Here is a 27697-nt window from a genome sequence, read left to right as displayed (position 1 = left end):
ACACGAAAAGGACGTATTTATATTTCCATTTATATGAAGAGCAAGCAAAACTAGCCTATAGTGGAAAGAAATCAGAATACTGCTTGACTCTTGGGTGGGGGTGGGGATTGATGGGGCACTGGCAGGAAGTGACAATAAATGTTCTACTTACTGATAAAGGTTTTATTGTTGCTGTTCGGTCACTAAGTCATGTCCCACTCTTTGCAACTCCACGGACTGCAGCACGCCAGGCTTTCCCATCCTTCACTATCTCCCGCAGTTTGCTCAGACTCATGTCCATCAAGTCAGTGATGCCATCCAACCATCTCAACCTCTGTCATCCCCTTCTCCTCCTGCCTTCAATCTTTCCCAGCATCAGGGTCTTTCTCAATGAATCAGCTTTTCACATCAGGTGGCCAAAGGATTGGAGCTTCAGCATCAGTCCTTCCAATGAATATTCAAAGTTGATTTTCCTTCAGATTAACTGGTTTGATCTCCTTGCAGTTCAAGGGACTCTTAAGAGCCTTCTCCAGCACCACAATTTAAAAGCATCAATTCTCCGTCGCTCAGTCTTCTTTAGGGTCCAACTCTCACATCCGTACATGACTACTGGAAAAAACATAGCTTTGACTATACGCATCTTTGTCAGTAAAGTGATGTGTCTGCTTTTTAATATGCTGTCTAGGTTTGTTATAGTTTTTCTTCCAAGGAGTAAGCTTCTTTTAGTTTCACGGCTGCATTCTCCATCCGCAGTGATTCTGGAGCTCAAGAAAATAAAATCTGTCACTGTTTCCACTTTTCTCTTAGTTTTTGGAATGATCTTAGTTTTTGGAATGTTGAGTTTTAAGCCAGCTTTTTCACTGTCCTCTTTCATCCCCATCAAGAGGCTCTTTAGTTCTTCTTCACTTTCTGCCATTAGAGCAGTATCACCTGCATATCTGAAGTTGTTGATATTTCTCCCAGTAATCTTGATTCCAGAGTGTGATTCATCCAGTCAGGCATTTCACATGATGTACTCTGCATAGAAGTTAAATAAATAGGGTGACAATATACAGCCTTGACATACTCCTTTCCCAATCTTGAACAATGTGTTTATTGTTGATGAAAACAGATTGTTCATCCTGGAAGTTTGCACATCACAGATTCTCCTGATTGGCTCCCTGTGGGCCTATTTAACATGTTTCTCCATCCTCTGGTAGTTGGAGCAAAAACCATGATCTCCTTCAGGTCCAAGCTGGGAGCAAAATATTTCAAAGCTGCTGCTGTGTCTTTACCGTGACAACAAATCAAGAGATACTTGCTGTGGAGTTGCCTCTCTGTGATGTTAGGATTCCAGTGTCGTAGCCTGACCCATTTATTATAAAGTTCCCATCTGCTTTCCACCCACTGGTTTTAGCAGCCAACCATGACCATAGCCCAGATGCACTGTTTCGTTACGGGTTGCAAAATGGTGATTTTATAATTTTTATCACTCTCCTATATTTATGATCTGGAACTCTTCTAATTAAAAATTCTCTCATCATTTACTTACACAAAGGAACACGTGGAACATGGAGGAACACGGTACACAGAGGTACGTGAATGAAGAAAATAAAACCACATAGTGATTCAACCATCCAGAAAAAGCCGATGTGGACATTTTCCTGTGTGTGCTGTTGAGGCATTGAGTGGTGCTAGTGGCAACACCAATGGTAACTGGCACTCCTGCCAATGCAGGAGATTTAAGAAACGCAGGTTCCATCCCTGGGTCCGGAAGATTCCCTGGAGAAGGGAATGGCCGCCCACTCCAGTATTCTTGCCTGGAGAATTCCATGGACAGAGGAGCCTGCAGGGCTACAGTCCATGGGGTCGTGAAAAGTCAGACATGACTTAGAGACTAACACACACATATATACTCAAGAAAAACTGTCAAGAACTGACTCTACCAAAACACCCCTGCAGGGCATTAGACAAAGAGTGAAACTGTTCATCTTCACAATGAGGAGCTTGTCCAGAGCTTTTATAGCTTTTAAGAACAATGTACCTTAAGAAATATGCCAGGGGAGCTTTGGGGCTGTATCATTTACCTGCAGTGATAACAAGAGAGTCATCTCTAATTTTCACTCTTGGTCATTGTTTTATAACTCATGTTAACTAACTAAATGATGTGTCACAAACTTGGTAACCAACTCCAGCATCAGGAGGTCTTTTTTAATATTTTGTGGTAGAAATACATAATGTAAAATTATGTACCATCTTGTGCACTTTAAAGCGTGCCATTCGATAGTGCTAAGTACATTCACATTGTCGTATGACTGATCTCCAGAACTTTTTCATCTTGCAAAACTGAAACTTGGGGGACTTCCCAGGTGGTCCAGTGGCTAATACTCCATGCTCACAATGCAGGGGGTGCAAGTTCGATCCCTGATCAGGGAACTAGATCCCACTTACTGCAACTCATGAGTTCATATGACTTTAGAGCTTTAGACCCAACTAAAGCTCCCGCATACTGCAACCAACAATGTAGATATTTCTGCATTGAGCATGTATTGTGATCACTGTTCTAGATCTCTCTATGTGCACTTTTCACTGTCTTATTTGTTCTATTTTCAGTGTTCTTTTTCCACCCACAGGACGGTAACTGTAGCCATGAAATGAAAAGACGCTTGCTCCGTGGAAGCAAGGCTATGACAAACTAGACAGCGTATTAAAAAGCAGAGACATCACTTTGCCCGCAAAAGTCTATACAGTCAAAGCTATGGTTTTTCTAGTAGTCATGTACAGATGGGAGAGTTGAGCCATAAAGAAGGCTGAGCGCTGAAGAATTGATGCTTTTGAACTGTGGTGCTAGAGAAGACTCTTGAGAATCCCTTGGACAGCAAGGAGATCCAACCAGTCCATCTGAAAGGAAATCAAAACCCTGAATATTCATTGGAAAGACTGATGCTGATGCTGAAGCTTCAATATGTTGGCCACCTGATCCGAAGAGCCAACTGATTGGAAAAGACCCTTATGCTGGGAAAGATTGAAGGCAGGAGGAGAAGGGGACGACAGAGGATGAGATGGTTGGATAGCCTCACCAACTTGATGGACATGAAATTGAGCAAACTCTGGGAGACAGCGGAGGACAGGGGAGCCTGGCGTGCTGCAGTTCATGGGGTCACAAAGAGTCTGACACATCCCAGCGACTGAACAACAGTCACCGGCAGAATGAGTAGCAAGTTCCCTTGGGTGTGGGTGGAGGAATGCCTCCCACTGAGTTCTCCAGACTGGAAGCCTTCCCAGTAGAGAGCTTTATGTTCATAGATATAATTATGAATCATCTGTAATTTTTACACCAGCCATTGTTTTACAACTTACGTAATTATCTAAACCGTGTTGCACAAACCTTGAAACTAACTCAGCATTACAAGTTTTTCTTTGATGCTTATATCATGAAAAACAATTCACCAAATGTTGTGTTTTTATTTTTATTTTTTTCATGTACCGTTTTTGTTAGCTGCCTGTGACTCTTAGACCAGCCTTAAAGATACAGTAGAAGCAAATGCAGATCTATTATAATTCTCATAAACTGTGTATTGCCATTTCCAAAAACTTTACTGTTTATAATGCACTTTGATAGCAGTCACATGACATAAGGAGCTATTCTTTCTTTACAGTCTCCCCTGGAGATGTAGCAAAGACCCAGTTCATTTCTGTAGGCCCGAGAGTTAGACTTCCTCAAATTCGATTTGTTTTCTCAGCGTCTAAATGGTTCATTTCACCAGATGTTTTGATCACTAGGAAACACCTTACTTTTCAAGAAGCCCAGCCTGGTGGCTAAAACCAAGGCAAAATGAGAAGACATCTCTGCATTTAATGGTTCATGTGCAGTGAAACCCTTGAAGATGACCCAAGAAAGACATTCTGGTCGTTATGCTTGGAAGAAGGGGCGAGGACCAGCTCAAAGGCGGGCAAGGTCACGATGGAGGTATATCACTCTGTATGTTTTTAATAAACATACTTTGCTTCTGTGCCGTGTGGAAGCAATACCTATTCAAAAATGAAGTCAGAGAGACTTCCCTAGTGGTCCACTGGTTAAGAACCCCGCCTGGAAGATTTTCCTGGTGACAAGTGGATAGGAATCCAGCTACCAGCACAGGGGACACAGGCTCGGTTCTGGCCCGGGAAGATGCCACATGCCACGGAGCAGCTAAGCCCGTGCATCACATGCGAGCCGCAACTACTGAAGCCCACACACCTAGAGCCCCGTGCACCGCAACAAGAGAAGACGCCGCAAAGAGAAACCCACGCCTCTCAACCTAACAGTCGCCTCCTCTGGCCGCAACTAGAGAAAGCCTGCAGAAAGCAACGAAGACCCAGCGCAGCCAAAAATAAATATAAATTAATTAATTAAATGATTTTAAAAATAAAAACAAAAATCCCAACATTAAAAAAAAAAAGAATCCACCTTGCAATGCAGAGGACTCTAGTTTGATCCCTGGTCAGGGAACTAAGATCCCACATGCTGCGGGGCAGCTAAGCCCGGGTGATGTAGAGCCCTGGTGCTGGAGAGTCCCTGCTCCCCAAGGAGAGATCCCGAAGGACACAGTGCAGACCCCACGTGCAGCAGCGAAGACTCGACCCAGCCACAGAGATAAATAAATCTATTTTTATTTAAATAAATCTACTTCTACCTTTGAAAAGTGAAGTGGGAATGACGTTACACACACACACAGATTCTCATGCAACTCTCCCTGGGTTCATACCCAGCTATTTCTTACCATGATAGCCTCGGAAGGTGACTCTAATCTCTCTTCGCCTGGGTTTCTCCCTTGTAGAATGGAGACAGACAATAGTAGCTTCTTCTTAAAGTTAATGGGCATATTAGCAAATTAATGCGAGTGAAGCTGTTGAAACAATTGCACAGAGCATGCACTCAGCATATGTTAACCATTAGTGTTAACATGTTCCCCCAAGTATGTAAAAACAAAGAAGGACTTTGTTTTCACCTCCCCCGCCACCCTAACAAATATAGCCAGCGAGGAGTTTTCTGAGAAAAACTGATTTCCTTTTATAATGGGGGAAGTCACATTTCTGAACCTATCTCTGCTTTTGTAAAAAGACAGGCTCATAACTTTATCCCCTGAGATTAAGAACAATAACACAAGCTAAACAATGACTAGAACCACTCAATGCATGGTGGTTTAATTGCTAAGTCGCGTCCGACTCTTGTGACCCCCATGGACTGCTTGTGACCCCCATGGACTGTAGCCCACCAGGCTCCTCTGTACATGGGATTTTCCAAGCAAGAATACTGGGGTGGATTGCCATTTCCTTCTCCAGGGGATCTTCCCAACCCAGGAATCAAACCCAGATCTCCTGCAATGCAGGAAGATTCTTTACCGACTGAGCTATGAGGGAAGCCCACTCAATGCATGCGAGGGATTTATTATCCCCATTATTTTAGCATGATCATTTCTGGGTATCTGGGTGCACAGAGGACATGGTTCTGGAAGACACCCAGGGTCACCATGATTCAAAAATAAACAGAGATGGGAATTCCCTGGAGGTCCAGTGGTTAGGACTCAGCACTTTGACTGCTGAGGGCCTGGGTTCGATCCCTGGTCTGGGAACTAAGCTCCCACAAGCTACACCGTGTGGCCAAAAAAATAAATAAATAGAGATAGAGTAAATAAATGGAGTCCTCTTGGACTTACTGCATTAGTAGCAATAACTGGAGATAACAGTGGCTGACCTCTAAGAACGGAAACACTCCGCGGCTCACCCAAACTCTTGCTGGAGCAAATCTGACTCCAAAGGTCAGATTTCTGAGCTCTTCTTTTTAGTTCCTGATACACCCAAGGTCAGGATCAAGACCCAAGCTCACAGAGCGCAAGGCTCGGAGCTCACCAGGGGCAAAGCTCACGTGGCGGTCCCTGCTCCCACGTCTGGGTCCAGAGCTGGGTGCCGGGGCCCAGGGCGACAGATCCAAGAGACCCTGGGGTCCCGCCTTTGTCTCTAACCCCCTCCCAACCTCGGAACTCTCTCCTGTGAGAGAGGGCACTCTCTCCCTGTGTGTCTCCGGATCCACAAGGGGGCAGTGTTGCACAGTCGTTGGGCACAGAGAGGCGCGATGTCAAAAATTCCAGCTCTGAAGGTTACCAGCTTGCCTGCAGACCTGTGCTCCGTCGCCTCAGATGTGTCCGATTCTTTGTAACCCCACGGACTGTAGCACCGCCCTCCCCCCGCCCCAAGCTCCTCTGTCTGTGAGATTCTCCGGGGAAGAATGCCGGAGTGCGTTGCCATGCCTTCCTCCAGGGGATCTTCGCGACCCAGGGATAGAACCGACCCAGGGATCGAACCTGCGTCTTTTACTTCTGCATTGGCAGGCGGGTTCTTTACCTGGGAAGCCCATCTTCAAACCCACCTCCAACCGATGTCCTACTCCAGGGGATCTTCCCTGTTTGGTCAACTGCATATGACTCTTTGCTTCTCTGTGCCTAATTTTTTCGTCATCTGTAAATCTTTTACAGATTGATAGTGTATTGACAGTGTATTGATAGTAATACAATATCACTATTACAATAGTGATAACACTATTTCATAGGATAGTGAGGACATTGAGTTAACGTTTATGGAAAACCTAGAACAAAGGCGCATAGAGTGTGGTTGGGCCTTTGCGTCCCGGTAAGGTTTCTAATTTTTATTCTGAGTGTGATCAGAAGTCTTTTGGATCAGGTATATGCCTTAGAGAGGTCTCTCCTACAGTTGAAGGCTATTTGTGGATCAGCCCGACAAAAGATCTGCCATTTCCAGAGCTTTTTTTTTTAGATCACTGAAACTCGTAGGCGCCAAGAACGGCCGGGGAAAAAAAAGAAACTCACTTTGTCATTCAGCCGCTCAGTCGTGTCCGCCTCTGCAAACCCATGGACTGTAGCATGCCAGGATTCCCTGTCCTTCACTATCTCCCAGAGTTTGCTCAAACTCATGTCCATTGAGTCGGTGATGCCATCCAACCATCTCACCCTCTGTCGCCCCCTTGTCCTCCTGACTTCAATCTTTCCCAGCATCAGGGTCTCTTCCAGTGAGTCAGCTCTTTGAATCAGGTGGCCAAAGTATTGAAGCTTCAGCTTCAGCATCAGTCCTTCCAATGAATATTCAAGGGTTGATTTCCTTTCGGATTGACTGGTTTGATCTCCTTGCAGTCCAATGGACCCTCAAGAGTCTTCTCCAGCACCACAAATTGAAAGCATCAATTCTTCGGCACTCAGCCTTCTTTATGATTCAACTCTCACATCCATCTCATGTCCCCAGTCACACCAGTTTACATAGTGCTTAAGCTTTTTTGCGTTGTTAATCTTTGATTCTTATTCCCTCCACACCAGCACTGTCCAATCAAAATATAGCAGCAACTGCCTAAGTAATTTAAAATTTTCTAGTAGCTACTGTTGCTATGCAACAAGAGAAGCCACCCCCAATGAGAGGCCCGGGCACCGCTACTACCCTCAGAGTCCCCGCTTGCTGCAGCTAGAACAATCTCTCAAGCAGCAACGAAGACCCAGCATGGACAAAAATAAATACAGTAAATTTCAGAAAATTGAAAATCGGGTGACTATTTCACACCTACAGCAGAATCTCCATTAGAATGCTAAATTTTCATTTGGAATTCTAGGTCTTTACTTCAGAGCCTGTAAAATGTAAAGAGTTGAAAAGGTGGATTCAGGTACCCGGCTGGTTCCATAGGCACTTAAAACTTTCCCAATAATTGAACCAAGAGTTGACATTTATGCTGAAACTCGCTGAAATTAACTAAACAGTGAAAGCTAGTTCTTTAACCACACACTGGCCACATTTTAAGCACCCAATAGATGCCGATGGTGGCTGCTGTTTGGACAGCGAAGGTCTAAATGGATTTTAATCTGCTTCAAGCCCACTGGTCCTCCCCCAACCCCATATCCCACCAGTCTGGCAGGAAATATCTGCCACTTGCAGGGCCCCATTTTCTTCTGCAGGGGGATGATATAACTTAGCTTGTAAATAACGGGAAAAAGAGTAATGTCCAGGCCGCTGGTCCATGGGGGCTACTTACTGTCCTTTTTTTTGGGGGGGGGGGGTGCTGTGCTGGGTCTTAGTCGCCACACTCAGGATGTATAGTTGTGGCATTTGAACTCTTAGTTCCAGCATGTGGTATCCAGTTCCCTGACCAGGGGCTGAACCCAGGTTCCCTGCATTGGACGCATGGAGTCTTAGCTGCTGGACCACCAGGGAAGTCCCACGAGGGCTACTGTCTTAACTTCTGCTCCTTTGACATTCAGTGAGACCCCTCCGACCCCATACCCTGTCGCTGTGAAATGTCCAGGAGACGCCCCAATACTGGCCCCACAGCCCACAGCCACCTCCCCAGCTCACAAGTGGGCAGGCTGTGGTCTCCGTAGTTCTCTAGGCTCCAACTCTCTCACCCCAGTAAATGCCCTCCCCAAATCCCTGTCTCCGTTGTCCCTGCTTCGGGGTGGACCCCCACCCCAGGTGTTGGCCTCTCTCTCCCCTGGGAGAGGAGCAGGAAGGGGAGATGCCTTCAGCAGGCAGTTTTCCTACAGAACCCACCATTGCCCTTAATAAGGGGGGAAAAAGCACTTCTCCTCAGATAATACAATCTATGCCAACGTGGTTTTAGTTATTGAATGAAATAGGGGCAACCCCTCCGCCGGCCACCCTCAAGTTGGTTCAGACCCAGCCTGAACGTGTTTCCTGAGTTTACCAAATAGAACTTGGGGGCGAGTTCCCTAAGGCAGGAGTCCCCAACCTCCGAGATCTAATGCTTGATGATCTCAGGTGGAGCTGATGTGATAATAATAGAAATAAAATGCACAGTAAATGTAACGCGCTTGAGTCATCCTGAAACCACCCTCCCTGCACCCCATGCCTGGTCCGTGGAAAAATTGTGTCCCGTGAAACTGGTCCCTGGTCCCCCAAAGAATGGGGACTGGTACCCTAAGGGCTGGGACAGATGCCCCTGAAAACGTGGTCAGGGCTGCTTTGGGCCTTAGAGCAGATGACATCTGTAAGCGGCGGCCACCCTCCACTGTGTCCAGGAGATTTAAGAGCGTCTTCTTAGCTCCGTCTATTGGGGAGGGGGAGCTTGCTCTTCCAGTTACGCAGTGAGAGAGGTACTTGGGGCTGGCGTGGCTGCATCTCACTGCCTCCCCAGTGACACTCTACATCTTCTCTGGCCAGGCTGCCCCTCACCTGCAGGTGGGGATGAGGGCAGATGGCTCAGGTGAGGGGCCGTGGACCCAGGTGTATCCTGAACCCCCATGATCTGTGTCCCGAGACAGCACACCCATCCCTCAGCTTCTGTTTCTGTTTCCTAATGTGCATGAAGGAGAGCTCAAGAGGCGGGCTCTGGAGCCAGAGGTCTGGATTCATGGCCACTTTGCTCTGTGACTCTGGGTAAGCCGATTGACCTCTCTGTGCCTCCCTTTCCACATTCATAAAATTAAGCACAATAACGGCTACCTCGTGGGATTATCGTGACGATTAAAACTAGTTGGCGTGCGTAAAACTGTTATGAAGGCACCTAGTAAAAAGTGATATATAACTATTAGGTCTTTTTGTTTTTAATCATTATTATCCTGAGATGTGTGTCTTTCAGCATCTACCTTTTGCTGTTTCCAACTCTCTCCTGTCTGTATCCCTTCATCTCTGCCCACTTGTCCATCTCCATCTTTCCCAGACTCTGTGACCTTGCTGCTGCAGCTAAGTCGCTTCCGTCGTATCCGACTGTTGGCGACCTTACGGACTGTAGTCCACCAGGCTCCTCTGTCCATGGGATTCTCCAGGCAAGAATACCGGAGTGGGTTGCCATTTCCTTCTCCAGGGGATCTTCCCCACCCAGGGATCGAACCTGCGCCTCTTACGTCTCCTGCATTGGCAGGCAGGTTCTTTACCACCCTTGCCACCTGGGAAGCCCTCTGCGACCTTGGGTAAACTATTTAACCTCGTTGTGCTTCATTTTCCTCATTTGTATAAAGTTAATAAGAGCATATGGTGTGGTGGTAGATAAAGTTATTACATATAAGCCACTTAAAATAGGCCCATGGTAAGCTCTTGCCATAATTATAATTAATTCAATGTTAATTAATTAATTAAGTTCCCCACTCCTGTCCCAATGCAAAGAGCTATCATTAAGTGTAAGCTGTTATTACTGTTTGTTATTGTTTGTTCTTTCCATCTGTCTTTGTGTCCTGCTCTTTCTTCTGTCTGTCTGTCCCTGAGCATCTCTCTTTGAATCTGTGTTTCTCTCTTCCTACCCATGTGTTCAGCACACACATAGTGAATGCCTGCCTGCTCCATGGGAAGCGCTGAATTTTCCACGGTGAACAGAACAGACAAGGACCCTGTCCCCACGAAACTCCCAGGCTGATGAGAGTGGCAGATGTTAGAAAAATAAACACACAAACAGTAACACGTGTGTAAATTGTGCCAAGGGCTCTGGAGACATGCGTGGGATGCTTGGAGAAGAAAACAAAGAAGCAAAACCCAGAAGAGTGGGGGCCTTGGATTAGACTGGGAAGGGGGTCAGGCAAGGCCACTGGGAAGAAGTGACATTTGAGAGAAGACAAAAGGAGCAGTGGGAGTGGTCAAGGGAGCGAGTGAAGGGAAGTGTGTTGAAGCCACATGGAACAGACCACAGGGGGGCCTAGAGGATGAGGGAGGCTCGGGAGGCTCCTGGAGCTGTTTACAGGAGGCACATCCCTCTGGGAAATAGACTGGGAGGGACAAGAGTGGAAGCAGCGAGTCCAGGGAGAGAGGGCTGGGCCAGGAGAAGGGGAGTCAAGGTGGGGAGACCTGGTTAGGTCTGAGTGACATTTTGGAGGTGCTGCTCAAAGGACTAGGGCAACCAAGAAAAGAATCAATGGGGACTTGTGAATGGGGTGACACTTATTGGGGTGGCTAGGGTTGGGTCAAGTTGGGGAAAATTACAACTTATCTTCGGTCTCTATTTTAAAAATAACTTGGGAGACTTCTCTGGCGGTCCAGTGGTTAAGAATCCGCCTTGCAATGCAGGGGAAATGGCTTCAGTTCCTGGGCAGGAAAGTAAGATCCCCACATGCCGCAGGGCAATGAAGCCCACTCGCCGCGGCTACTGAGTCCTCGCTCCAAACTAGAGAGTCTGTGCGCCGCCCACAAAGACAGAGCCTGCGTGACTCAGTGAAGATTCCGCGGGCCCCAGTGAAGACCTGGAGCACCTGAATAAATAAACATTTTTAAAAGTGAAAAAGAAATTAGAATGACTTCCAGGGTGCTTAGACAATCTCTGTCTGTGTCATTTGCTGTTGGCCTGTGTTCTCTGCCCACCTCTCCACCTTCTCTTTTGTGTCTCTCTCTCCTTGTCTCCCTCTGTGTCCCAACCCATCTCTGCCTCCGTTCAGGTCTCTCCCCCTGTTGTCTCCTGGTCTCTCCCTCTCTCTCTCTCTGCCCTCATCTCTTCCCCCTGTTCTCTCTCTGTGTTTCTATTCCTCTCCGTCTCCCCAGCTCTGTCTCTGCCTCCATCTCTATGAGTGAAGGTCGCTCAGTCGTGTCCCACTCTTTGCAACCCCCCGGACTATACAGTCCATGGAATTCTCCAGGCCAGAATACTGGAGTGGGTAGCCGTTCCCTTCCCCAGGGGATCTTCCCAAGCCAGGGATCGAACCCAGATCTCCCACATTGCAGGCGAATTCTTTACCCATTGAGCCACCAGGGAAGCCCATCTCTCTCTCTTGTCTCTCCCTATGTCCTTCTGGGGTTTTATTTCTCTGCCTCTGGTCCCAGTCTCTTTGCCCATCTCTGCATCTCGTGGTCTCTGCCTCTCTCCACCCCCCACCCCAGCCTGGGTTCTCACCCATGGAGCCCCTGTTCCAAACCCTTCCCACTTGCCAGGCTGGAGGCATCCCCATGACATGACCTAACCACCCCCGCCCCCAACACAGACACACTCACTCTTGGATTCATCCCCAAATAACTGGGTCACCTCTGCCTAACCTCAAGCAGGACAGGACAGAGGTGAGGCTGCAGAGCAGGGCAGAAGGATGCCGCATCCACCGCCTTCTCCCTGATTCCAGCTGCCCCAGCCCTGTCCCTCCCTCTGGCTCCAACCCCCCTCCTCCCACTGCCCAGACCTAAGTCAAGTCTGGGCAGCTGTGAGGTCTGAGCCCACCCTGCACCACCCACCACCCACCACACCCCTCCTGCTGACCTCCTCCATGTTCACGATCAAAGTTGCAGGTCCCCGGAGCAGAGCGGGGTCCGGGGTCTCTGTGCCCCCAGGTGACTGAACGCCGCAGGCAGGTAGATGGAGACAGGGTCCAAGAACCAGACACTAGGGAAGGGCCAGAGACAGAGAAAGCAGAGGGAAACGGGGCCAAGAGAGACGGAGGGAGGCACAGTCATCCCTCAGCATCACCTCAACTGTCCCTACAACCCCTCATCAGGGCAGTCCACGCCTGCTTCTTGAGTGATCTCATCCAACCCCATGGCTCTAAACACATGTTTCCTCGGGTGACTCCTCACCCACCCCGACCTCTGTCCGCCCCCTGGGGCCCACACATCCAACCGCTTGGCCCCAGATGGGCGCCCTCAGCTCAGTCCTTCTCCCCCAACACCCCCTCGCACCTCCACACAAACGGCGCCACAAATGTGACCGCCGGCAGACCGAGGCGGAGACACGCCCCAGGCCTCCTTTCTCCTCCCTCCCCACCGTCCACCCGTCGGGTACTTGACGCCCCGCCCCTCCCCTTTCTCTTTGCCCAGGGGCCACAGCCTCTCCCATCCGGGGGGCTGTTGCCACCCCCCCCCCCTTCAGTGGTTTCACCGCTTCCATCTCACCCCACTCCCATCATTCTCCACGCGGAATGCTTTTTAAAAAGAAATCAGATCACACCACTCCTATCTCAGGCTTAAAAATCCATTGCACTGAGAGATTTCCCTGGGTTAAGACATCACTTTTTTAATACCAAGGGTGCAAGTTCGATCCCTGGTTGGGGAGCTAAGACCCTACATGCTTTGCAGCCAAAAAATAATATAAAATAAAAGCCGAAACATAAAAACTGAAGCAGTATTGTACTAAATCCAGTTAAGGCTTTAAAAATGGTCTGCAGCAAAAAAAAAAAAAAAAAAAAAAAAACTTAAAAAAAATCCGTTGCATTGAAAATGAACCCAAACTCTTTCCCCTAGCATGCAAATCCCCCAGGGATTGAACCCAGGCCATTGCAGTGTAAAGGCTGAGTCCTAACCACTGGACAACGAGGGAATTCCCCCAACTTCTCTCTCTTTCCTGCCAAGTTCATTGCCTCTTAGCCTAAAAGTCCCCTCCTCTGAGACGCCCCGACACCCCCTCATTTGCAGTCACCCAACCTGGTCCCAGTCTATCTCTAATACCAGCCGTGTTCTCTGCACACACATGAATACCAGATATTCGCTTGTCCCTGCACTTTTTTCTGTTGGTCGGTCTCCCCCGCTGGGACGTATGCCCCTGAAGCACTGGAATGTGCGTGTCCCTTCCCGCAGCTCAGAGCCTCGGAGGGGCGCAATTGCTCTTTGACTAGCAAAAGCTTCATCCTACCCGCCACTGTCTGGGTGCCCACGGTGCGCCTGGCTCGGTGTCCAGGCATTTTGCCCCACAAAGGTTTTGGGAAGACTTTTGAGATGGAGGAACAATGATCACCCTGATTTTATGGATGGGAAAACAGAGGCTCACAGGGGTGCAGTCACGTGTGCAAGGTTCCAAAGGTAGAATGTGCTCTTGGGGGTTTGAATCGGGGAGGTTCGGCTGGGAAAACACAGCAGGGAGAAGGAGAAAGAGAGGATGAGAGAGATTTAATGAGAGGGAGAACAAGAGAAAAAGAAACAGAGAGTGTGTGTACGTGTGTGAGAGAGACAGGGAGGGAGAACCAGAGAGAGAGACGGGAAAGCTGACAGGCAACCAAGCAAGAAGGGGTCAGTGAGGCCGGAGTCTCCCGACCCCTCTAGCTCACTGATCTCAGCCTGGCACCAGGCAGCCAGAGAGCTCTGAGCTGCAAGCTGGCAGCACCTCGCCCCAGGAATGTGTCCCTAGGGGGCAGGCCAGCCCAGCCGGGGATGCTTATAAGCTCCCCAAGGGGCCCCTGCTGGAGGCAGCAGGCGGAAGCCCAGCCCAGTGTAGGATCCCGGAGCCCAGAGGCAACTAGGTGAGCGTCCCACCCACCACTCCTTTAAGAGCAGTCTTCATGATCTACTCTCCCTACAGCCCCGTGTCCCTGCGGTTCTCAGCCTCCGGACCTTGGGTCTTCAGGTCTGTTTCCTCCAAATTGGTCTCTAGTTAGGAGGGTCTCTCCAGTCCTCCTGTGTCTCCCCTGGTCTATTTCCCTGAATCTCTCTTTCCCGGACTCTGACTCTCAGCCCGTCTCTGATATCCTCTCTTCTCTGCATCCTTGAGGGCCCTGTCTCCATCCTCCTACGTCTCCCAGTCTATAGATGGAGAGACACTTTCTCCATCTCTTCCTCTCCACCCACTTCTCTCTCTCTCTTTCCACTTCTCTCTCAGGCTCTCAGGCTCTCAGGCTCTCCAGGCTGTGGGTCTCTGGGCCATGAGCTCAGACACTGCGATGTGTGTGTGTGTGTGTGTGTGTGTGTGTGTGTGTGTGTGTCGGAGAGGGGGTGGTATAGATCCTTGTCTGTCCAATAATATCTTGGGGGAGGGGGCAGGAGTGGAGAGAGAGACTGATGGAAAGCCTTGGTTCCCTAGAGACTGACCCTCATACAGGTGCTGAAGGATGACCACAGCAGGAAAGCCCTGGGGCTGGTTCCTGGGGCATCTCCTCCTCGGTGTCACAGGTATCTGAGTGAGGTGTGTGTGTGTGTGTGAGATTGTGCCTGAGGCTTGTTACTGGGCAGGCACGACTCAGGGTCCTCTGGGACCTGACTGAAGCTGCATGGATGACAGTACGGTGTGACGGTTGCTTTCCGGATGCACGCGTGTGATTCCTTGTATCACAGGGTCTGCATGGGTGCCACCTGTGTGCTAGCGTGTGTGTGTGGTTTTGCACGCCTCCGTGTACAGTCGTTCCCATGAGAGTCGGTGCATGATTGGGGGAACGGCTCTGACAGTCTGTGCCTCTGGATATCCTGCGTGGTGACAATGCTGAGAGGACCTGAGTGATGAAGCTGCGAGGACCTGTGGAGCCGGAAAGTGTTAGTCGCTTCCGTCGTGTCCTGTTCTTTGCTCTGTCCATGGGATTCTCCAGGCAAGAATACTGGAGTGGGTAGCCATTGCCTTCTCCAGGGGGTCTTCCGGAACCAGGGATGGAACCCGGATCTGCTGCACTGCAGGCAGATACTTTACCGTCTGAGCCACCAGACCTTGCCTGGGGTACCCCTGAAAGGGAGATTATGCTTCTAGGAGAGGCACCCATTGAGGGCAATCTGCGCCTGCTGCGCAGTCCTCAGAGGCCCGGGGACGGGCATCAGCACGGTGTTATGGGGTTGCTGCGTGAGCCGGCTTTCTGTTGCCCTGGGGGGACGGGGCTGAGCCGAGCTGGGCGAGACGCTAGGGCTCCAGACACTGGCACTGCCTCCCTGAGCATCTTCTTCTGTCTCCCTTGCCTCTGCCACCTTGTGTGGAGGGGTCTGCTTGTGCTGGGAGACTGAGGCCCCAGCCGTGCACAAGCCTACCGTGGTGCCTGTGTGTGTGTGTGTGTGTGTGTGAGAGAGAGAGATGGAGTGTGGGTCTGGGAGATGGCTGTGACGAACTCGAAGCTGAAACTCTCCCCCAACAAGTGACCCTACCTCTGCGAACCCGAACCCACCCCAAGGAACCTGATCCGTGGAATTAAGGCCCCCCGCACTGTGGCCCCGCCCCCGCCTCCTCAGTCCTCCTTGACTCCGCCCCTAGGACTCTCCCTGCCCGCAGGATCCCTGACTCCATCCCTGAGGTTCTGACCACACCCGCCCACCGAGAGGTCTAGTCCCATCTGACCTCCACACGCCGCAGTGCACTGTGACTCCGCCCCCAAGAGGCCTAGTCCCGCCTCCTGTCTGTCTCCCAGCTATGACCACGCCCCCATGCACCGAGAGCCCCGCCCCCAACCCCACTCCCGCTTGTCCTGCTTCCACCCTGAGCCACCGCCCCTCACCGCCGCCGAAGCCCCGACCACGCCCATCAACCGCAGCCACACCCCCGAGAGACATGGCCACGCCCCCTAGGAATCAGTGTCCTCCATTCTGGGCCTTTTGCTCAGTCCTGACCACGCCCCCACGCCAAGCCCCGCCCCCAGAAGCCCCGTTTCGGCTCAGAGCCGGGTTCCCCCAGCCCTGCCTCCGCCCTCAGGATCCCTCGCCTGGGGCGGCAGCAGCCGCATCATAAACGGCGAGGACTGCCGCCCGCACTCGCAGCCCTGGCAGGCGGCCCTGTTCTTGGAAAATGAATTCTTCTGCGGGGGCGTCCTGGTGCATCCGCAGTGGGTGCTGTCAGCCGCACATTGTTTCCAGAAGTGAGTGCAGGGCGGGGGGCCGGGGGTGGGGCGGGGAGGAGGGACGCGGACGGGGCTTGGGTTCTAGGGAGGGTCTGGATGCACTGCTAGCTGAGGAGAGGGGCTTCATAGGTTCAGTCTCCACGTACTAAAAGTGAAAGCCGCTCTCAAGGAAGGCTCTGCGAGGGAGGCGGGAGCTCTTGCTTTGGAAAGACTCAGAGAGTCCTGGGTTGAAATCTCAGTTCCACTGCTGAGTATCTAGTAAATTAAGGCAAGTTCTTGTCCCTGGATTATAACTTGTGCATTAGGATTTGAAATCATGACTGGGTAGTGCAGAGCTTAGCAAGGAAGATGGGGGTGAGGCAGGGGACTGGAGATGGGGTTATGGTTGAAGACAAGAATGGAGATAATGGCGTGGCTGCCACAGAACTAACCTGTCCCCACGCTATCCCCGCACCCTCGACCCCGTGGCCCTCAGGTCCTATACCATCGGGCTGGGCCTGCACAGTCTTGAGGCCGACCAAGAACCAGGCAGTCAGATGATAGAAGCCCACGTCTCCATCCAGCACCCAGAGTACAACAAACCATCTTTCGCCAACGACCTCATGCTCATCAAGTTAGAAGAGTCGGTGTCCCCGTCTGATACCATCCAGGACATCAGCATCGCCTCCCAGTGCCCGGCCGCCGGGGATTCCTGCCTGGTCTCCGGCTGGGGTCGGCTGGTGAATGGTGAGCTCGGGAGGGTGGGTGTGTGTGGTCTCTCCGAGGGGTTCTCCGCCCAGCCAGTAGAGGCTGATCTGATGCTCTGCGTCCCAGGCAGACTGCCCAAAGTGCTCCAATGCGTGAATATCTCAGTGGTGTCGGAGAAGATCTGCAGTGAACTCTATGCCCACGTGTACCACCCCAGCATGTTCTGCGCTGGTGGAGGCCAGGACCAGAAGGACTCCTGCCATGTGAGAGATGGGGGAAGGGAAGAGGGGAGACGATCCAGGGAGAGATGGAGAAGGGAGGGGGCAAGGACCCCGTGGTGAGACATGAGATATGGAAGAGAGACTGAAAGAGAAATAGACATGGGAAGAAAGAGAAGCAAGGCAAATGAGAAACAGAAATAAAGACAGATGCAGAAAGGCAGAAACACATACACACATGCGCACCCAGACAGAAACAGATACAGTGACACATAGAGATGAAATGTAAAGTGAAATAGGATAAAAAATCAACATACAGGAGGTACAGAGATGCATAGAGACTCCGAGAGTCATTGAGACAGAGAAGTAAGCTATAGCGGGAGAAAAAGAAGGAGAGACACAGAGATGGAACAGCAGCAAACCCAAGAGAATAGGCCAGCTGTTAGAACGTAGGGAGCCGAATTAGGTGTGATCGGGGCTCTGGAGTGGAACCTTTAAGGAATATGTTGCTATCTTTTGTCTTCTCTCCCGTGTCTTTGCCTCTCTCCATTTGGTTCCTTTCTGATCTCACATCTATCTCCACCTCTCTGTGTTTTGTTTTTAATATTCATTTATCTGTCCATCTGTCTCTTGGCCTGACTCGGGTCTTAGTCGCATCACGCGGGATCTTCGTTGCAACATGCTGGCTTCTCTGCTTGTGGCGCTCAGGTGTCTCTCTAGCGGTGGCACGGTAGTCGGTTACCCCACTCTAGTTAGTTGCCCCACCGCACGTGGGATCTCAGTTCCACGACTAGGAGTCGAATTTGTGTTGCCTGCCTTGGAAAGGGGATTCTGAGCCACTAGACCGTCAGGCGCGTCCCCACCTCTCTGTTTTGGATTCTTTATTCTCTGTCTCTCCACAACAGGGTGACTCCGGGGGCCCCCTGGTCTGCAACGGGTCCCTGCAGGGCCTTGTATCCTTTGGACAAGCCCAGTGTGGCCAACCTGACGTGCCAAGCGTCTACACCAACCTCTGCAAGTTCGCGGACTGGATACAGAAAACCATCCAGGCCAGTTAACTCCTGCGACTGGGACTCATGAAAATGAACCCCAAAATATAAGCTGCTGAAGGAATTCAGGAATCTGGGTTCCCAGTGCCTTCCACCCTCAGATCCAGGAGTCTAGACCCCCACCCCCACCCTGCCTCCCTCAACCCCAGGAGTCCTGTCCCACCGAGAATCTTTTCCTGCACACGGTGCCCCCTAGCGGCACGATGTTGACACCGCCTTACCATTGGTAGAGAAAGTTGATTTTTCACCGTTTTTTTCCCTTCCCCTAAGCCCTGAAATAAAGTCTAAGAGAGCATCAGCTCTGTTCGAACTGTCCTCCTTGCTTCCTTTCCCATCCAAGGGATTCCAGCAAATAGTCTGCCTTCCTTGTGCCTCAGTTTTTTCATCTGGGAAATGGGACCCTTGACCAGGAGAGTCACAGGATTCCCACGGAAGAAGACATACCTGGGAGGAGGTTAAGAGAAACTGATTCTGTGGATGTTGTCCAGTTTCTGAAAAGTCGAATCAGCAAATGGCAAAGTAATGGGATTTCCTTATTTTGTTTAATCAACTTTAGTTGACTTATGTTGGTTTGGTCTTCTTCAATCCATTTTAAGAATTTTTCACCTGTGGTTGCCTCAGGACTCACCTGCTGTAGCTGGAGACTGGTAGCAAGAATCTGGGGGGCAGGGGTAGGGAAGTCTGAGGATGGAGAGAGGGACGAGTTAGGACAGAGAAAGGGAAGACTGAAGGCCCAAGAATATAAGGAATTGTTATTATACTAAATACAATGGGGCTTCCCTGGTGGCTCAGTGGTAAAGAAGCTGCCTGAAAATGTAGGAGATGCAGGTTCAGTCCCTGCATCTGGAAGATCTGGAGAAGGAAATGGCAACTCACTTAGTGTTCTTGCCTGGAGAATCCCATGGACAGAGGAGCCTGTGGCAGTCCAGTTACAGTCCATGGGGTGGTAGAGTCGGACACGACTTAGAGACTAACCAACAACAACTAAATCGAATATACTGATAAGAATTTATATCCAGGAATATCTTCATAAATATATTGTGAACCTATTCTTAAGGAGATATTCAAGTTTTTCTGTATCTCTTCAGTATCCTCAAATATATAAAGTAAATGATGAGATAACAAAGAGAGACAAACCCCCACTCATGATAGAGGATTTGGGGAATTCCCTGGTGGTCCAGTGGCTAGGACTCTATTTTCACTGCTGATGGCTCAGATGCAAGTTCAATCCTTGGTCGAGGAACTAAGATCCCACAAGCCACTCAGTGCGACCAAAAGTAAAAAAAAAAAAAAAAAAATAGATTTTAAAAAACATAAAGAGGATTTTAAGGAGCCTCTTAATAATAGAACAAACAAGATAAAAGTGGATAAGGACATATGTGATTTGAACAACGTGATTAACAAACTTTATTTAGTCATCATATATAGAACACTGCACCCAGTATCTGAAGAATATTCAACCTTTTCAAAATGCACATATCTACTAGAATGGCTAAGACTAAAAAGGACAGCATGGTGTATTGGCTGGTATGTAGAGCAGCTGTAATTCTTACGTATTTCTGGGGGAGGGGGAGTATAAAATGGTACTACTGCCTTGGAAGACAGTTTGGCAGTTTCTTAGAAGATAAACATATGTTGTCTACCCCATGACCAGCAAGTCCACTCTTAGGTATTCATGTGAGAGTAATGGGGAAAAAAAAAAAGAAACCTCCCACGAATGTTCACAGGAGCTTTATTCATAGCAGCCAAATTGGAAACCACCCAGATGTCCGTGAAGGAGTAACTGTGAACTATTCACTCAGTGCCAAATGCCGCTGTAATAAAAAGGATGGGGCATTGACATATACAACAGTATAAGTGCCCCTCAGAATCAGAGGGCTGAGTGGGGGCTTCCGTGGTGGTCCAGTGGTTAAGACATTCCAGGACCACAGGCTCTTAGTTATTCCAGAATCCTAGGGTCTCAGTCATTCTAGAAACATAGACCTTCAAAATCTTTAGACTATCAGACCTTCAGATTCTAGAATAGAAAGGCTCGTTGTTGTTCAGTTGCTAAGTCTGACTCTTCGTGACCCCATGGACTGCAGCACCCGAGGCTTCTCTGTCCCTCACTATCTCCTGGAATTTGCCCAAGTTCATGTCCATTGAATCTGTGATGCCATCCAGCCATCTCACCCCATGTTGCCCTCTGTATGGATACACATATCCACTATCTCTTAGATTCTTTTCCCATATACATCATTACACAGTACTGAGTAGAGTTTCCTGCGCTATACAGTAGACCGCAATGTTTTATAATTTGATGGGATTGAGAGTTACCTGGGTGCATGCATTTATCAAAACTATACCTCAAGACCTCATTCAGTAAGGCAGCCCCCTCGCCCCCTCCAAGACCGTCTTGCACCCCACGTCCCACCCAGGTCAAGTGTCTACAGAATGGAAGCCTTGTTTTCCCCTTTAGCGCTTCAGTGGCTTATTTGTCACTGTTGTCTCTCAGTCCCCTTTTTGTAAAATGGGGTTTCAGTTTTGTCCTTTTTTTCTTTTAACACCGGTAAATACTTGCATTCAAGCCCGGGAAGGGAGGCAGAGGTCTGGCCCCCTGCCCCATTCGTGTGATGCCATGGGGCCTGCCCCTGGAGCAGGCCCTCCTATTTGGGTCCCCTGAGCTTCTCTGCTTGAAGTTATCTCAGATTCGACCTGTCTATGTCGTGCTGCTCAACCCCCTTCAAGATGCCATCTGGAGGATTGCTGGGAGCCGGCACAGGAGATCCCACCCATGACAAGGTCATGAGGGAGAAAACCTGACAGGCAAGGCGGATCAGGTTTTCAGGGGTTTCAAAAAGGCCTGCTAACAAGATCCCACCCATGACAAGGTCATGAGGAGAAAATCTGACAGGCAAGGCAGATCAGGATCAGGTTTTCAGGGATTCCGAAAAGCTGCCCCCAGCGCTCACCTTAAAGATGATATCTGTCTTTCTGATGCTTGTTTCAATAGACTACTCCCTAATTTCTGTGACACAGGCAGAAGGCCTTCCCTGATCTCTTTCCAAATAAGAATCGATTTAGAACTTTAATCAATAAGTTTCCTGGGTGGTGGTATTTTATGAGATTATCCAGAGTGAAAGGAGTGTTTTAATTTAAACTCCTTTGCTGGTATTTTAGTTTTAGTTTGTTTGGCAAATGCGTTTATGCCCTTGGTACTAATATGCATGATTGCTTATAATACCCTAATCATAAAACAGCGTAAAGAACCTGATCACATAAAGGCCCTAATAGACATAGAGCCCTCTGGGGAGTGAGGAAGCCCTATTAAGAAAACATAAGAAAAATGATTCTAAAAGTGCTTATTGGGTTAACGTTTGCTTGCTGTGTTTTGCTTGCTGTGTTTTTGGTTTTAATGTGCTAAGGTTGTGTTATAGAAACCATTGTTAATATAGTTATAGATCTAGAAAAATAAGAGCTTAGCCCTAGTGTGGTACCAATGAGATGGTTGTTAATTGTCAGCCAGGAGTGCTAGGCAGAGGCTGCCTCACCAAAGTCGCAGAGTCAGTGTGGGGTAAACTTCTTAGATAAACGCAACTGACAACTTCTGCAGAAGGATTAATTTTTGTGTTAACAAGGTTATACTTCTACTCTGTACTGTTGCCCTATGAGACTGCTACCTTTCAGTTAAGGTCACCAGAGAAACAGAAAATAGGTTTACATTCACCTGACTTGCATAAAATGTTAATAGGCCCCAAGGCCAGAAGATAATGTACAAGACCCTCATAAACAAAGAAGTATGCAGAAAACACCCTGGTTTCGTGAAAGATAAGCTGATGTAATGTTAAACTATCCTCCCCTCAGAAATGTACTAACTTAGGGTATAAAAGCCACGGTAAAAAATAAAGCATTGCCAGACCCTGCCAGACCCTGCAAACACCCCCGTCTGGTCACTCTCTCTCTCTCTCTCTGTCTCTCTCTCCCTTGAAGACTTGGCCCTATCAAGGCTCGTCTCATGTGTTTTCTCACTCTCTCACCAGTGCTGTTCATCCTGAGGGTACCCCCTGGATCCTGCCGAGGCTGGACCCCAGCAGAGAATAGGGGAGACCTGCCTTTCCGCTGGGACTGGGCTGTGGGGTTCTGTCTACCTTGCTTACAGGTTCATGACTTGATAAATTTGTTGTATTAAAAAACTTGAAATGTAGGACGCCATTAAGTGTCTGTTCCTTTTTTTGGAATACTTGTATTACTTACAATTAATGGACAAAAGTGGGTTTAAAAGTCTATCCATGAATGGGGGGGAATAGATATAGATATAGCTATATATCTCCCTCAACAAAAGACTGCACATCATTTACAAATATTGACCACATATTGAGCTATGAAGCAAGTCTCAACACATTTCAAAATGTTAATATACAGAGTATATTGTCTGGCCACAATGTCATTAAGCTAGGAATTGACAAAATACCATAATCCGAGCTCCAGAATTCTGAGTCGGTCCCCCACACCCCGCTCCGTCGGACCCAGGAGTCCCCGCCCCCAGCCCGCCCCGTCCCTCAGAGCCGCCCGTTGGCGCCACCTAGCGGTGGAACCCTCCCAGGACAGGAAGAAAAGCGAAGGTTCCTTCCGGTTCCGCCCCGCACCGCACTAGAAGTATAAAAAGTCTCAGGGAAAACCTAGCTGTACGTGGGGCGTGCCCCCCTGCTCACAGTCACACTTGGAAGCTGGGGCCGCACACATCTGTTTTCACTCCCCTGGCCTCAGTTTCCCCACTTTTAAACTGGGAAAAGGGGGTTCAGAAAAAGATACCAAAACTGAGAGACGGGAGAGCCCTTGCTTCTTCAAGTCCTAATCTGCTCTGAGAAAGACCCCACAATCACCTCTCCCCAAGATTCTGGGAAAACAGGACAGATGATGGCCTGGATTACTCATTAAGTGCCAGGCACAGATTTCACACACTAACGCCTCAAAACACTCCGAACGGGCAGAAACAATTATTAGTCTCATCTTACAGATGGGCGACTGAGGCACAGAGAGCCCAGGTGACTTGCCTAAAGACACACCGCATTATGTGTTGGAGCTAGGATTTGACTCTAGGCTGCCTGGAGTCAGAGTCAACGTCTGAATCACGTCCTCTGTTAACCTGTCTTTCACACACCAGCTTAATTCTGACTTACACACCTGCTCTATGCATATTATCTCGTCCAATCCCATCTATTCTCCACTCCCTCCCCCACCCTAGGACCCATCACAGATGAGCAGTGATACCTAGAGAGAGGCGATGCTTTACATCCAAAGAGCCAAGGACTTCCTGCCCTTCTCTTGTCCCACTCTTCAACTTCTGCAGCCTGGGTGACCTTGAACTTCTGGGGTGCTACCCTCCCAACCATCTATCTGCTCCTGTGTGGGATTAATTGTTTACTCTGTACTCTTAGCTCCTTACGCGTATCTGTCTTAGATACTCCTTGTGAAACTCTGTGATTTTATCTGATTATTATTAAATAAAATTACCTGATTTTTAAGGATGAGAGACTGAAAGCACGGACCCGAATTTCCAAAATAGTAAGCCATGGGGCAGGGGTCTGAGCCCAGGCTGTCTGACTCCAGGGCCAGGACCCTGAAACACTACTTTTGACTGGCTCCATAATGAAGGGGAGGGGGTTGTGGAGAGATGAAATTAGAGGAGACCCAACACCACATGGAGAGTTTCCTGGGGCATCAAGAGTCCAGCGTCCCTTGGGGAGGGCGACAGGATGCAGTGTCTGTCTCCCTGGTAGAGGGGGTTCAAGATGAAGCTTGTTGCCTCAGCATGTGTGCTCAATCGTGTCTGACTCTTTGCGACCCCCTTGACTGTAGTCTGACTCTTTGCAACCCCCTTGACTGTAGCCTGCCAGCACACGAGATCCCACCCATGACAAGGTCATGGAGAAAACCTGACGGGCAAGGCGGATCAGGTTTTCAGGGGTTTCAAAAAGGCCTGCTCACGAGATCCCACCCATGACAAGGTCATGAGGAGAAAACCTGACAGGCAAGGCAGATCAGGATCAGGTTTTCAGGGATTCCGAAAAGCTGCCCCCAGCGCTCACCTTAAAGATGATATCTGTCTTTCTGATGCTTACTTCAATAGACTACTCCCTAATTTCTGTGACACAGGCAGAAGGCCTTCCCCGATCTCTTTCCAAATAAGAATCGATTTAGAACTTTAATCAATAAGTTTCCCGGGTGGTGGTATTTTATGAGATTATCCAGAGTGAAAGGAGTGTTTTAATTTAAACTCCTTTGCTGGTATTTTAGTTTGTTTGGCAAATGCGTTTATGCCCTTGGTACTAATATGCATGACTGCTCATAATACCCTAATCATAAAACAACATAAAGAACCTGATCATATAAAGGCCCTAATAGACATAGAGCCCTTCGGGGGGTGAGGAAGCCCTATTAGAAAACACAAGAAAAATTATTCTAAAAGTAGCTATTGGGTTAACATTTGCTTGCTGTATTTTTGCTCTTAATGTGCTAAGGTTGTGTTATAGAAACCATTGTTAATATAGTTATAGATCTAGAAAAATAAAAGCTTAGTCCTAGTGTGGTACCAATGAGATGGTTGTTATTGTCAGCCAGGAGTGCTAGGCAGAGGCGGCCTCACCAAAGTCGCAGAGTCAGTGTGGGGTAAACTCAACTGACAACTTCTGCAGAAGGTCACAAGAGAAACAGAAAATTGGTTTACATTCACCTGACCTGCATAAAATGTCAATAGGCCCCAAGGCCAGAAGATAATGTACAAGACCCTCATAAACAAAGAAGTATGCAGAAAACACCCTGGTTTTGTGAAGGACAAGCTGACATAATGTTAAACTATCTTCCCCTTAGAAATGTACTAACTCAGGATATAAAAGCTATGGTAAAAAATAAAGGATTGCCAGACTCTGACAGACCCTGCAAACACCCCCGAGTGGTCATTCTCTCTCTCTCTCTCTCTCTCTCTCTCTCCCCCCTCGCAGACTTGGCCCTATCAAGGCTGGTCTCGCGTGTCTTCTCTCTCTCACCGACGCCATTCATCCCAAGGGTACCCCCTGGATCCTGCCGAGGCTGGACCCCGGCAGTAGCCTGCTAGTCTAAACTCCTCTGTCTATGGAATTTTCCAGGCAAGAATATTGGAGTGAGTTGCCATTTCCTACTCCAGGGGATCTTCCTGACCCAGAGATTCAACCCACATCTCTTGCATCTCCTGCATTGATTGGCAGCAGATTCTTTACCACTAGTGCCACCTGGGAAGCCCCCTGTTCCCTCGGTTGGGGGGGGGGGGGGAAATCCCAAAGGGGCTCAAACGCTTGGCTGAGGCACCTGTTCAGGGGTGAGGGGGAGTCGCCGCTGGAAGTGCTGTGAGCAAGGAAGGGGCGGGGTCAGCTCTACATGTCTAGAGAGACCCTCTGAGGCCAACTGCTGATGGACAGGATGGGATAGACTAGAAGATGGGAGGCCAGGGTGGAGGCTGGGGCAAGGTCCAGGAGTAGAGGGGGGCACCTGAGCCAGACCAAGAGGACAGAGGGGAAGGACAGGGGTGGATACCACTGGGCTGTAGGGAATGAGGGGAGGGATGGAGTCGGGCAGTACCCGCGGGAGTCTGGCCACAATACTGGGTGGACAGTGGGGGCTCTCACTGAGATGGGAAACGTGGAAGGAGGGAGGAGGAAAGTTCGGGAAAAGAGAGAAATGAGTTACGACACACAGAGTGAGACAGACTTGGGGCCTCCCCGGGGTGGGTTGGGGGTGCCTTCCAGGAGCGTGGCTGCCTGAGGCTGGAGTTTAGGGTCAGATGGAGGAGAACTCCTTGGTTGGCAGTTGAACCATGGAGGTGATGAAAGAAAGACTCCAGGGAGTGTTCCCAGTTAAAAGACTAAGGCGGGACGAGGACCTCAGTGGAGGTGAAGTACGTCTGGGGACATGCCCAGGGGGACACTGATTCCCCAAGTCTGACTCGGCCGAGTGGGCGGGACATGGACGGGGTGTTGACATCACCGCGTCGGGGGCGGGGTGAGGCGGGGCAGCCTCCCCAGGAGCGTGAGCTCAGGTCAGGTAGGAGCCTGGGCTGCGCGCTGGTGTGAGCTCAGAGTCCCATCTGTGTCAGGGAAACACTCACAATACGTGCCTGTGAGAGCTAGTGGGAGGGGCAGGAACACGTGTGGTGGTGATGGAAAGCGCTTAGCCTGGCACCTGGGATGCCCTTGCTATGATTACCCCTTGCCACCACCCGGCTCCAGCAGAGGGAGGTGGCTCCAGGGGTGGGGTTGAACAGACAAACCAGGTGTTCCCAGAGACAGAAGGCAGGATTCATCTCACCCTCCGTGGTGACCTTAGCTGTGATGCCCCTCTCTGGGTCTGTCTCCTCTGTATGGTGTGTGTGTGTGTGAGTCACTCGGTCGTGTCCAACTCTTTGCGACCCCGTGGACTGTAGCCAGTCAGGCTACTCTGTCCATGGAATTCTCCAGGCAAAAATACTGGAGGGGCCATTTCCTCCTCCGGGGGAGCTTTCCAGCCCAGGGATTGAATCTGGGTCTCCTGCATTGCAGGCAAATTCTTTCCTGTCTGAGCCACCAGAGAAGCCCCAATATTAAGGAGGAAGCTGTAATAATGCCCACCTCAGGGGGCTGTCAGAACGATAAATGAGATCATGCGAGGCCAAGACTCCATAAACAGTGACGGCTCAACTGCCAAAGCAGAGGCCCACTGTGAGTCCAAAGGCTTTGAGCACAAATTTGTGGCAAGAAAAGGAGACAAAGTAGTTCTAGAGTAGATTCCAGCCTGGGAAGTCAAACTACAGGCGGGATCCCAGAACATCTGAATATGGTAGCATTCTAGAATGCCTAGAGATGTGCAGTCCTAGACTATTTTATTATCTTGAGTTTGAGGGCAGGAGGAGAAGGGGGTGACAGAGGATGAGATGGTTGGATGGCATCACTGACTCGATGCACATGAGTTTGAGCGAACTCCAGGAGATGTGAAGGACAGGGAAGCCTGGCGTGCTGCAGTCCATGGGGTCGCAGAGTCAGACACGACTTAGCAACTGAGCGATGACAACAAGCCTAGAAAGTCTAGAATCTGAAGGTCTGACATTCTAAAGATTTTGAAGGTCTATGGTTCTAGAATGACTGAGACCTTAGGATTCTGGAATAACTAAGAGTTTGTGGTTCTGGAATATCTGAAAGACATCTGGGGGGCTTAAATGCCATCATTCTCCCATATTATCTGTGGGGAAGTCAAGGGTTGGGCACTGGCACGAACATCCTTAACAGTCAGCTCCAATCAGGCAGCCCCTTCCTATACACGTGATGGG

The 27697-nt window shown here is 49.5% G+C and overlaps 1 protein-coding gene and 1 non-coding gene across 2 annotated transcripts; both read left to right on the top strand.

Annotated features, from left to right (window-relative positions):
• Positions 1–5500: 5500 nt before the first annotated feature.
• On the top strand, positions 5501–5573 carry TRNAQ-UUG (transfer RNA glutamine (anticodon UUG)). The gene has a single exon. It is a non-coding gene; the product is annotated as a tRNA-Gln (tRNA).
• Positions 5574–15348: 9775 nt separating this feature from the next.
• On the top strand, positions 15349–18671 carry KLK4 (kallikrein related peptidase 4). The gene is made up of 6 exons (XM_061140587.1): positions 15349–15448; positions 15950–16147; positions 16268–16448; positions 16906–17156; positions 17244–17380; positions 18241–18671. Exons 1-6 carry the CDS (start codon positions 15349–15351, stop codon positions 18391–18393), a joined length of 1020 nt encoding a protein of 339 aa, XP_060996570.1. The 3' UTR covers positions 18394–18671.
• The last annotated feature ends 9026 nt before the right edge of the window (positions 18672–27697 follow it).

This window comes from Dama dama, chromosome 4 (genome assembly GCF_033118175.1).
Source record: "Dama dama isolate Ldn47 chromosome 4, ASM3311817v1, whole genome shotgun sequence".
NCBI lineage: Eukaryota > Metazoa > Chordata > Mammalia > Artiodactyla > Cervidae > Dama > Dama dama.
Note: the sequence above shows the minus strand (reverse complement) of the source record. Positions and strands in the feature narration are given on the sequence as shown.